At 45.6% G+C, this 13,722-nt stretch overlaps 1 protein-coding gene across 3 annotated transcripts in view; it reads left to right on the forward strand.

Annotated features, from left to right (window-relative positions):
- The first annotated feature begins 11,165 nt into the window (after positions 1-11,165).
- The window catches only part of HHAT (hedgehog acyltransferase), a 261,528-nt gene continuing 258,971 nt past the window's right edge, over positions 11,166-13,722 (forward strand). For 2 of the 3 annotated variants that reach the window (XM_075864590.1, XM_075864592.1), the window contains exon 1: positions 11,399-11,479. In XM_075864590.1, the coding sequence (XP_075720705.1) occupies positions 11,405-11,479 (75 nt within the window). In that variant the 5' untranslated portion in view covers positions 11,399-11,404. Of the gene's footprint in view, positions 11,255-11,398; positions 11,480-13,722 lie in introns of those variants that run through there. The other variant, XM_075864591.1, reaches the window with a different exon arrangement.

Below are 13,722 nucleotides of genomic sequence, written 5' to 3' on the forward strand. Positions count from 1 at the left end.
AGCAGACAGTATCACACATGATAGGATTAGATACAGTGGCTCAGCAGACAGTATCACACATGATAGGATTAGATACAGTGGCTCAGCAGACAGTATCACACATGATAGGATTAGATACAGTGGCTCAGCAGACAGTATCACACATGATAGGATTGGATACAGTGGCTGAGCAGAGAGTATCACACATGATCGGATTAGATACAGTGGCTCGGAAGGCAGTATCACACATGATAGGATTAGATACAGCGGCTCAGCAGACAGTATCAGACACGATAGGATTAGAGATAGGGCCCAGCAGACAGTATCACACATGATAGGATTAGATACAGTGGCTCAGCAGGCAGTATCACATATGATTGGATTAGATATAGGGCCCAGCAGACAGTATCACACATGATTGGATTAGATATAGGGCCCAGCAGACAGTATCACACATGATACGCTTAGATACAGGGCCCAGCAGACAGTATCACACATGATTGGATTAGATACAGGACTCAGCTCGCTGACATTGCGGCTCCAGCGCTGGACCCAGGAAATGTAAGAATAATAATTTTGCTTCTTTATGTGTTACTGATTATTTTTGTGTGTTTGTGTTTTTTTACAGGTTTGGTTGTTGGACTTCGGATTCGAGGACTTCAATGACGGCGTTTTTTTTATTCTCAATAAAATGGTTAATGAGGGTTGTTTTTTTATTTCAATAAAATATTTTTTCTATGTGCTTGTATCTTTTTAAACTTTATTATCACCGCCTTAGTAATGGCCGCTGGCTGATTGGCAACCTCCATTACGAAGGCGGGGCTTAATGTTAGCAGGTGCAGAGGCTAACACTAACCCTCATTACCCCGGTACCCACCGCCACCAGGGGTGCTGGGAAGAGCCGGGTACGAACCAGTACCCGTCCATCTGTAGTGACGGGCAGGCACCGGGGTGGCCGCAGGCTGGTAGTATTAGGCTGGGGAAGGCCAAAAACAGTGGCCCCTACCACCCTGGAAATGCTGCCTGCTGCTGCTGTGTTGTATCTGGCTGGTTATGAAAATTGGGGGGGACCCGACATCGTTCTTTCCAATTATTATATATATATATATATATATTTTTTTAAATGACGTGGGGTCCCCCCATTTTTCATAACCAGCCAGATACAATAAAGCAGCAGCAGCCTAGCATTACAGGGTGGGAAGGGCCACTGTATCTGGCCTTTCCCCTCCTGATAATACCAGCCTGCGGCCACCCCAGTGGCCGACCATCACTACAGATGGTGAAGTACTGGATCGTACCCGGCTCTTCCCAGCACCCCTGGTGGCGGTGGGTACCGGGGTAATAAAGGGGGTTAGTGTTCGCCTCTGCACCGGCTAACACTAAGCCCCGCCTTAGCAATGGATGCTGTCAATCAGCCGGCGGCCATTACTAAGGCGGTAGTAATAAAGTTTAAAAAAATTCACGACATAGAAAAAATATTTTATTGAAATAAAAAAAAACCCACACAGCCCTCATTAACCATTTTATTGATAATAAAAAAAAAAGCTGTCATCGAAGTAGTCCTGGAATCCGACGTAGTCCAACGACCGAACCTGTAAGAAAACACACAAGAAAAACGATTAGTAACAAATGTGTTAGGCTTAGATACAGGGCCCATGTGTGATACTGTCTGTGGGACCCTGTATCTAAGCCTACCACAAGGTAGGCTTAGATACAGGGTCCAGCAGACAGTAATCTTATACAGTATAAGATTACTGTGTGCTGGACCCTGTATCTAAACCTACAGTGTGGTAGGCTTAGATACAGGGTCCAGCAGACAGGATCACACAATCTGTGATCCTGTCTCAAGGGCCCCCTAAGCATGCTACATCGTAGGCTTAGGGGTTGTGCAGTCCCTAAACATTGATGGCCTATCCACAGGATAGGCCATCAATAGCTGATGTGTCTCCCGGGACCCGCAAATCAGCTGTTTTGAAGGGGCCGCAGCACTCGTACGAGAGCTGCTTCCCCTTCATTTCACTACTCGCTCACACTGTGAATCGCCGACACCGATTCACAGTGTGACCGGAATGAAGTGACCAGAATGAAGGGGAGCAGCTCTCGTACGGGTGCTGCGGCCCCTTCAAAACAGCTGATTGGCGGGTCCCAGGAGTCGGACCCCACCAGTCAGGGCTAATCTTACCTTCCTCTTCAGCCGCGGCGGTAGTTCTGTCGTCTCGATGCTGTGCGCGGCGCATAGCGCTGTGACGTCATGCGCTGCGCACAGCGCTTGACGTCAGGACCACCGCTGCGATCCGGAACCAGGAAGGTAAGTACAGTCTGTTACTATAGTAACAGGGGCCCGCGGCCCGAGTTACTATAGTAACTTTATTGATGTGGTGCGAGGGCCTGTGGGCCCCCTGGCTTCGGGAGCCGGTCGCAATTGCGACCGCTGCGACCCCTATAGCTACGCCAGTGATGTCAACGTATTGATTGTTTAGCTTCCAGTCAAAGGGGCAGCAATGCAGGAAAAGAACTAAGCATGGAGAGGTGAGTTACCCACTGGTTTAGACCACCAGGGATGTTATTAACCCCTAGACCACCAGGAATATTATCAATTATCCTTTTACCGCCATCGCATGTTTACTATTAACCTATTCACCACCCTACACCACCAGGGACATTATCATTAATCTTTTCACCACTATAGCATGTTTACTATTATCCTATTCACCACCCTAGACCACCAGGGACATTATCATTAATCTTTTCACCACTATAGCATGTTTACTATTATCCTATTCACCACCCTAGACCACCAGGGACATTATCATTAATCTTTTCACCACTATAGCATGTTTACTATTAACCTATTCACAACCCTACACCACCTGGGCCATTATCATTAATCTTTTCACCACTATAGCATGTTTACTATTAACCTATTCACAACCCTACACCACAGGGATATCATCATTAATATTTTGACCATCATAGCATGTTTACTATTCCCCTATTTACCATCCTAGACCACCAGGGACATTATCATTAATCTTTTCACCCCCATAGCATGTTTACTATTAACCTATTCACAACCCTACGCCACCAGGGATATCATCATTAATATTTTCACCATCATAGCATGTTTACTATTAACCTATTCACCACCCTACATCACCAGGGACATTATCATTAATCATTTCACTACCATAGCATAGCGAAGTGAACGAGCCGAGTCAAACCAGGAGATGAGCGAGGTACAAAAACGCAGAGCAGAAGAGTGGTCAGTAAAGCCAAGGTCAAACACAAGCAGAGGATCAGTAGTTCAAGAAGCTGCAGCAGGGCCAGGAAACCAGTAGAGAAGAATCACAAGCAAAGGAGGAACAGGAAAGGCAGGTATAAATAGACAGAGGGCGGGAGCTAGCTCCGTCTGGCCAGGCTGTGATAGGCTCTCCCACTCCTAAGCCTGCCATCCTGGGTGGTGGAAGATGGAGTCAGTCTCACAGACATAGAAGCAGGTGCAGACTGATTACCTATGGGCGTCGACACAGAAGTTGTGTCTGGCAGATCCTTTACAGTAGACCACCAGGGACATTATCATTAATCTTTTCACTACCATAGCATGTTTACTATTACTGTTTTACTATTTACACTTTTTTTTCTCTGATCAGTATTTTTTGGTAGTAAAGGTGCAGAGTTGGCCTTATGCTGAATGTTGCCCTGTGCAGTACCTTCTACTGGCGCCCCCCCCCCCCTTAATATGGTGTACTGCCATACAATGTGCAAACACCCAAACCATACAGTGCCCAATGATAAGCTCCATACAGTAAAGTACCCAAGTAACAGTTCGGACGAAGGCATTTCGCCGAAACGTGCGTCGGGACTGACGTTCTCTCCATGCAGAGGACTACAATGGGTATGTTACACACTATTTTTCTTGGGTATTTCTCTACCTAATTTGCCTGTATCATAGACTGCTGGCATATCATGCCTTTCATATTGGACTTCAGTCTTTAATTTGCTGTTTGTTGACAAACTCTGTACTGGCTATAACTATCTCCTACCTGTATATGCACATATATCTCTCACTTTGTAAATTCACATGCTTTGATATACATATAGAGGTCTCAATCACTATTTGATCAGGCTAAATTTACCCAGAAATAGATCCACATCTGCATTTTTTACATTGCTACTTACCCTTTTTTCTGTATGTTTTCTGCAATTGTCAGACGTCTTTGTGTTTTTGCTCAGTATGACCTATTTTTTAACGTTGTAATATTCAATAAAAATCTTTATATTTTTCCTATTTACTTGTGTTAATTGTGCCTTACACTCTTTTAGGTTTATACAATTAATAATAAGATTGGTGGTGGTTGCAAGCCTGTAGATTGTGCCACACACCCCCCCCCCTTTGTACATACTGCCACACAGCCCCCCTTGTAGATAGTGCCCCACACACACCCCTGTAGATAGTGCCACAAACACCTCCCTGTAGAAAGCGCTACACTCTTCCCCCCTCCCTGTAGATAGCCCGTTTTATCAGTGGAATCCCCAGCTAGAGCATTGCCGACACTCTAACCGGTGATTACACTCCTGGAGGAGCCCCTGACGTCACTGTACATATATGGCAAAGACGTCAAGGGCTTCCTCTAGGAGAGGACACCCGATCAGAGCATTGGCGCCCCCTACCTACCCTCCTAGTTGCGCTCGAGGCACATGCCCTGCCTGCCCCCCCCCCCCCCCCCGCTAGCTACGCCCCTGGAGCTACTTCTGACCCAGTGCTGTGACAGAAATTGCAACATAGATCAATACAACTTCAAATACCTTTTTAAAGCTCGTATCAGTTGTGGTCACAAGTATCACTGAAAATGAGCAGTCTTAAGGCCCTATAAGACGAAGCGATTATGGTACAAATTTTCATAGAATTGTTTGAATGCAGGAGATCATTGCCACATGTAATAGTGTGTGACCATGAGCGATAAATTGTTGGGTTTCCGTGGATCGGAGTGAAAGATTATCGTTTGTCGCCGCCACATCTCCTCATCTTATCAGGGTATTCCAGTCGTTAGCAGATCAGAGATGAGGTGTGGTTTTTGTTGGTGGTTGGAAATGACTTAACAGGGAAAATCTTTAGCGATTATTGTTATGTGTAATAGACCGTCTTTCAAACGCAAACGACTCACTAAATCATTGCTCGTCGCATGTTCAAGAAAGGATGTCTGCCCGTTTAATAAGACCTTTAAGTCTCATTCAGACTGGAGTATTAAACCTATTTTAACTGTCTTTATAACGGTTATAACATCTGGACCCCCTGCAGTTCTACTCAACCGAATTTACAGCACCATAGGGACCAATAGGAGAGGAGCAAGCCGCAGTCAAACACTAAAAAAATGGCCGCCCAATAATACTACATTTCCCCTGTAGCAGCCGCGGCAGGGGAAAAGCATAGCTGGGTAAATCTTTCCTGATCAAAATCAGCCGGGGGTCTCGGATTAGGTGGATGACGATAATGAGACAACCCCTTTAACAGTTTAACTATAAATGACAAACTATTGATAGCCATTTTGATTCTTAAAATTTTGACTGATTGTTATTGATATTTGTGCGTCGATATATGCTATAAAGCTCATTAAACATACTAAAAAAATATCATCATACTCCAAATGAATTGCATTAATTTAAATAATCATTTTCTTTGTGGACTTGTTGATTTTTGCTAAACAATAAAAAAAAAAGTTGGATTTTATCCATTTATCAATTTGGAACAAGAACAAGAACTGTCAGGTCTGTGACCTTCACCACTTACTGTATAACAGCCTCTGCTGCCCTCTTGTGCTGCTTTGGTAGAATGCAGCATGAACAGAAGAAAAGTTTTAGTGGCAGAGACCACTAATAGGAAGAGTGAATTTTAAGCATTATAAACATAAAAAAATTAGTAGTAGATTATGTAAGATGTACAATAACGATACGTTAAAGCAGTAATGACAGTAAATAACATTACCAATTATTAACTCTACCCATTCTGCTCTTCTGGGTAAGGTAGCAATTCCCCAGTTTATTTTATGACTTATTACAGGTTTATGTCTTTTATAAAGTGTAAGGCCTCGTGCACACGACCGTAGCCATGTGCACGGCCTTGATTTTCGGGTTGGCCGGCCGCGGAGTGTCACCCGTGAGCCGCCCGCAAATCGTGGGCTGTACACATGGCCGCGTCCATTATTTTCTATGAGCCTGGAAACCACGGTCGTGTGCATGGGGCCATAGAAATGAATTCGGCCGCAATTCTCCCGTGGATTTTCGAAGGAATTGCGGCCGCAAAAGAACGTTCGTGTGGATGAGGCCTAAGGTGAATGAGAGAAGCAGGCTGCAAAACTTGTGAATCGCAGCTACATGGGTGTCGATGATTCACAGTGAGCAAGTAGAAATTAAGGAAAAGCAGCTCTTGTACGAGCGCTGCACTCCCTTGAAAACAGCTGATCGGCAGGGGTCCCGGGGTTCGGACCCCTACTGATCAGCTATTGATGGCGTATCCTGATGATAGTCCATCAATTTTTACTGCTGACAGGACCTCTATACTACACCACACAGGAGAGCTGACATATCCTCTATACTACACCACACAGGAAAACTGACAGATCCACTATACTACACCACACAGGAGAGCTGACAGATCCTCTATACTACACCATACAGGAGAGCTGAGAGCTCCTCTATACTACACCACACAGGAGAGCCGACAGCTCCTCTATACTACACCACACAGGAGAGCTGACAGATCCTCTATACTACACCACACAGGAGAGCTGACAGATCCTCTATACTACACCACACAGGAGAGCTGACAGCTCCTCTATACTACACCACACAGGAGAGCTGACAGATTATCTATACTACACCACACAGGAGAGCTGACAGCTCCTCTATACTACACCACACAGAACTGACAGCTACTCTATACTACACCACACAGGAGAGCTGACAGATCCTCTATACTACACCACACAGGAGAGCTGACTGATCCTCTATACTACACCACACAGGAGAGCTGACAGATCCTCTATACTACACCACACAGGAGAGCTGACAGCTCCTCTATACTACACCACACAGGAGAGCTGACAGATTATCTATACTACACCACACAGGAGAGCTGACAGCTCCTCTATACTACACCACACAGAACTGACAGCTACTCTATACTACACCACACAGGAGAGCTGACAGATCCTCTATACTACACCACACAGGAGAGCTGACATATCCTCTATACTACACCACACAGGAAAACTGACAGATCCTCTATACTACACCACACCACACAGGAGAGCTGACAGCTCCTCTATACTACACCACACAGGAGAGCTGACAGATCCTCTATACTACACCACACAGGAGAGCTGACAGATCCTATATACTACACCACACTGGAGAGCTGACAGAACCTCTATACTACACCACACAGGAGAGCTGACAGATCCTCTATACTACACCACACAGGAGAGCTGACAGATCCTCTATACTACACCACACAGGAGAGCTGACAGATCCTCTATACTACACCACACAGAACTGACAGCTCCTCTATACTACACCACAGAGGAGAGCTGACAGCTCTTCTATACCACATTACACAGGGGGGCTGACAGATCCTCTATACTACACCACACAGGAGAGCTGACAGCTCCTCTACACTACACCACAAAGGAGAACTGGCAGCTTCTCTATACTACACCACACAGGAGAGCTGACAGGTCCTCTATGCTACACCACACAGGAGAGCTATCAGCTCCTTTATACTACACCATACAGCAGAGCTGACAGATCCTCTATACTACACCACACAGGAGAGCTGACAGATCCTCTATACTACACCACACAGGAGAGCTGACAGCTCCTCTATACTACACCACAAACGAGAGCTGACAGATCCTCTATACTACATCACACAGGAGAGCTGACAGATCCTCTATACTACACCACATAGGAGAGCGGACAGATCCTCTATACTACACCACACAGGAGTGCTCACAGCTCCTGTATACTTCACCACACAGGAGATATGACAGATCCTCTATACTACACCACACAGGAGAGCTGACAGATCCTCTATGCTACACCACACAGGAGAGCCGACAGCTCCTCTATACTACACCACACAGGAGAGCTGACAGATCCTCTATACTACACCACACAGGAGAGCTGACAGATCCCTTATACTACACCACACAGGGGAGCTGACAGATGCTCTATACTACACCACACAGGGGAGCTGACAGCTCCTCTATACTACACCACACCACACAGGAGAGCTGACAGATCCTCTATACTACACCACACAGGAGAGCTGACAGATCCTCTATACTACACCACACAGGAGAGCTTACAGCTTCTCTATACTACACCACACAGGAGAGCTGACAGATCCTCTATACTACACCACACAGGAGAGCTGACAGATCCTCTATACTACACCACACAGGAGAGCTGACAGATCCTCTATACTACACCACACAGGAGAGCTGACAGATCCTCTATACTACACCACACAGGAGAGCTGACAGATCCTCTATACTACACCACACAGGAGAGCTGACAGATCCTCTATACTACACCACACAGGAGAGCTGACAGTTCCTCTATACTTCACCACACAGGTGAGCTGACAGCTCCTCTATACTACATCACACAGAAGAACTGACAGATCCTCTATACTACACCACACAGGAGAGCTGACAGATCCTCTATACTACACCACACAGAAGAGCTAACAGATCCTCTATACTACACCACACAGGAGAGCCGACAGATCCTCTATACTACACCACACAGGAGAGCTGACAGCTCCTGTATACTACACCACACAGGAGAGCTGACAGATCTTCTATACTACACCAGACAGGAGAACTGACAGCTCCTCTATACTACACCACAAAGGAGAGCTGACAGATCCTCTATACTACACCACACAGGAGAGCTGACAGATCCTCTATACTACACCACACAGGAGAACTCACAGATCCTATATACTACACCACACAGGAGAGCCGACAGATCCTCTATACTACACCACACAGGAGAGCTGACAGATCCTCTATACTACTACAACACAGGAGAGCTAACAGATCCTCTATACTACACCACACAGGAGAGCTGACAGATCCTCTATACTACACCACACAGGAGAGCCGACAGATCCTCTATACTACACCACACAGGAGAGCTGACAGATCCTCTATACTACACCACACAGAACTGACAGCTCCTCTATACTACACCACAGGAGAGCTGATAGATCCTCTATACTACACCACACAGGAGACGTGACAGATCCTCTATACTACACCACACAGGAGAACTGACAGATCTTCTATACTACACCACACAGGAGAGCCGACAGCTCCTCTATACTACACCACACAGGAGAGCTGACAGATCCTCTATACTACACCACACAGGAGAGCTGACAGATCCTCTATACTACACCACACCACACAGGAGAACTAAAGCCGCCACCACTGGACTCTGGAGCAGAGGAAACGTGTTCTGTGGAGTGATGAATCACGCTTCTCTATCCGGCAGTCAGATGGATGAGTCTGGGTTCGGTGAATGCCAGGAGAATGTTACCCGTCTGACTGCATTGTGCCAGCTGTAAAGTTTGGTGGCAGGGGATTAATGCTATGGTGTTGTTTTTTAGGGGTCGGCCCCTCAGTTCCAGTGAAGGGAAATCTTAATGCTTCAGCACGTGAGACATTTTGAACAATTGTAGCTTCCAACTTTGAGGGAACAGTTTGGGGTTCGGCCATTTTCTGTTCCAGCATGACTGCGCCCCAGTGCAATAAAGACATGGTTGGTTGGTTGGTTGGGTACGTTTGGTGTGGAGGAACTTGACTGGCCACACAGAGTCCTGACCTCAACCCCATCACCTTTGGGATGAACTAGAATGGAGATTGTGAGCCAGACCCCCTCCTCCAACATCAGTGTCTGACCTCATAAATGTTCTTCTGGATGAATTGGAAAAAATTCCCACAGGAACGCTCAAAAAACTTTTATTATTGTCTATTATAGATATATACTAAATGATAAAGATATAAGTAACATATGTCTATAGCTCAAATACTAATATGAATAGCTGAGGACTCCTAGCTTTTATGGACTGTTATTGGTGATATACACACACAGCTCTGCTACATGTCACACACACAGCTCTGCTACATGTCACACATACAGCTCTGCTACATGTCACACACACAGCTCTGCTACATGTCACACACAGCTCTACTACATGTCACACACAGCTCTACTACATGTCACACACACAGCTCTGCTACATGTCACACACACAGCTCTACTACATGGCACACACAGCTCTACTACATGTCACACACACAGCTCTACTACATGTCACACACAGCTCTGCTATGTCACACACACACAGCTCTGCTACATGTCACACATACAGCTCTGCTACATGTCACACACAGCTCTACTACATGTCACACACACAGCTCTGCTACATGTCACACATACAGCTCTGCTACATGTCACACACACAGCTCTGCTACATGTCACACACAGCTCTACTACATGTCACACACAGCTCTACTACATGTCACACACACAGCTCTACTACATGTCACACACAGCTCTGCTATGTCACACACACACAGCTCTGCTACATGTCACACATACAGCTCTGCTACATGTCACACACAGCTCTACTACATGTCACACACACAGCTCTGCTACATGTCACACACAGCTCTGCTACATGTCACACACACAGCTCTGCTACATGTCACACACAGCTCTACTACATGTCACACACAGCTCTACTACATGTCACACACACAGCTCTACTACATGTCACACACAGCTCTACTACATGTCACACACACAGCTCTGCTACATGTCACACACACAGCTCTGCTACATGTCACAGACACACAACTCTGCTACATGTCACACACAGAGCTCTACTACATGTCACACACAGCTCTGCTACATGTCACCCACAGATCTCTGCTACATGTCACACACACAGCACTGCTACATGTCTCACACACACACACACACACACACACACACACACACAGCTCTGCTACATGTCACACACACACAGCTCTGCAGCAGCATCTCCCATACACAGAGCTCTTGTATAATAAACTCCTCCCATGCACGTGACTGATCACATGATCATGACATCACGAAAGGTCCTTCCGCCCTCCCGTGGTTAGTTAGGCAGTGTGGGAATGTGAGGAGTATTTGTCAATGAAGGGGACGGGGTGGCTGCCAGGTATGTGTCATAACGGGTCGCTGCGAGGTGATCGCCACCTTTAGTACAGAGGCTGTAGTTGGCAAGCTGCAGTGGAACTACAAATCCCAGCATGCTTTGCTTAGCAAGGCATGCTGGGAGATAAGTTCTCCCAGTCTAGGGGAGGGATATATGATGGTGACTTGTGTAATGTGTATGGAGGAGGGATCTAGTGATGAGCCGCGGATCCTCCGCATGTATAGCAGGGTATTCACACTGACGTTGTATTAAGGATTTGTTATTCATGCAATTGTCTATTGTAATTTAAAGATGAAGCTAAAGAAACAATCCCAGTAAATTTCGGTCATTTGGCCTCCGCTGAGATTGACAGACCGGATCAATCTCTGAAAACAATGATTTCCTTGTATAGTAGTAGCAAAAAAAAAAACGCAATATGACCGCAATGTAGTCAGTGGAACTGTCGCGCAAAAGGATTTCAGTCTGGGGCTACATGGCGACTTTGGTGCGACAGATCGCACAGCCAGAGATCACTGTCATACTGCCCACAAGTAATGAAAGTGAACGTGGCCTCGTTGGGCCCCAGTCACGTCGCGTTTCTGCTGTCCGCCGAGCATATACTTTTTTTTTTTTTTAAATAAAATTGTGGACCATTGAAAACATATACAAACGTACCATTTTGTGTTTAGGTCTGTGTCTTTTATATAGCGTGTACGTTTAGCATATACTCATAAGTCGGTATATATTTCTGTCCGTTTTTTTTACCCCAAAAAAGTACCGTATTTTTCGGACTATAAGACGCAGCTTTTTTTAGCAAGAATAAATCTTGATAAAAAGTCCCTGCGACTTATAGTGCGCAGTCAAGGGACCCGGCGTCGCCAGGCGCCATGACCGCTTCATTATTTAACCCCTTCCCAACCCATGACGTGCCGGCACATCATGGAGCTGGGGGGACGACGACGATGTATGGAGCGGGCTCACGCACTGAGCCCGCTCCATACACTGCAGTGGTCCGCTTCTGTCGCGCTTCTATAACGGCCAAGAACAGCAATTTCGCTGTTCCTGGCAGTTTAAAGGGCTTGTGCCATAAAACAGGATGGGGGATACATGTGTGAACGATAATGAGAACGGGGACCGAAAGTTACCAGGAGCGCTGCATGAGAAGATGTGACTTTCGTGTTCTGTGTCCGGCAGCTTCATAGAGATGAATGGGATTCTTCTGCACATGCGCGAGCGGCTCTCCATTGATCTCTATGGAGCTGTGGAACAAATAAGCCGGACACAGAACCCGGAAGTCCAGGCTTCTCATGTAGCGCTCTGGGTGACTTTCACTCCCCTGTTCTTATTGCTGGGGGTCCCAGTGGTTGGACCCCCTGCAATCTCACATGTAGCCCCTATGCTGTGGAAAGGGGATACATGTGTTTTATGGCAAACCCCTTTAACTAGTTAAATGCCGTGGTCAATAGCGACCATCGCATTTATAGGGGTTTTTCTATGAAGGACATTTATGACATCCACAGGATATGTCATAAATGTCAGATCGATGCGGGTCCCACCTCTGGAACCCGCATCTATCTCTAGAACGCGGCCTCCTAAACCCCGTTCTAGCTTTCTGTGCTCTCCCGGCCGCTTGATCAGATGTGGAGTTACTGAAACAGCGTAACTCGCGGAACTATGCTGTTTCCGTAACTCCCATAGAACTGAACAGTAGTTACGGAAACAGCGTAGCTCGCATGCTACGCTGCTTCCGTAACTGCCATTCACTGCTATGGGAGTTAGGGAAACAGCATAGTTACGCTGTTTCAGTAACTCCACATGTAACCAAGTGGCTGCTGGTTCAAGTCTCCTAGGGGAACTAATAAAATGTGTAAAAAAAAAATGTTAGATCAATTTTCAAGAGTGTAAAAAAAAAAAAATATTAAAAGTTCAAAATAAAACCTTTTCCCATTGTCCCCCAAAAAATAAAATAATTTGGTATCGCTGCGTCCATAAAAGTCGGATCTATCACAATATACCATTATTTAACTCACACGGTGAGTTTAAAAATGGAAAACAAAGTGATAAAAAAAAATCGTATGTAGCAAAAAATGGTGCCAATAAAACTACAGCTCGTCCCGAAAAAAGTAAGCCCTCGCACCGCTCAATCGATGAAAAAAATATATAAAAATCTTGTGTCTCAGAATGTGGTGAAACAGAATAAATTAATTTTTTAAGAAATAATTTTTTTCCTATTCTCTGTTGTCTAAAACCTGCGTGCGTCTTATAGTCCGAAAAATACGGTATATGTGTTTTTGTTTTTTTTAAAGTGAACACTGATAGAAAAACAAACAAAAAACGGATAGATTTACTGTATGTAAACAGATACAAGCGTGTAGCATTACAGTTGCCTACGCGTATACGTTTTTTTTGCAGTACAGAATAGCGCAGCAGACTACGCTTTTCAGTACTTTCAAAAAACAGTATCCCAATGTAAACCGTGACAAACACAGACC

The sequence above is a fragment of the Rhinoderma darwinii genome, chromosome 4 (genome assembly GCF_050947455.1).
Source record: "Rhinoderma darwinii isolate aRhiDar2 chromosome 4, aRhiDar2.hap1, whole genome shotgun sequence".
Taxonomy (NCBI): domain Eukaryota; kingdom Metazoa; phylum Chordata; class Amphibia; order Anura; family Rhinodermatidae; genus Rhinoderma; species Rhinoderma darwinii.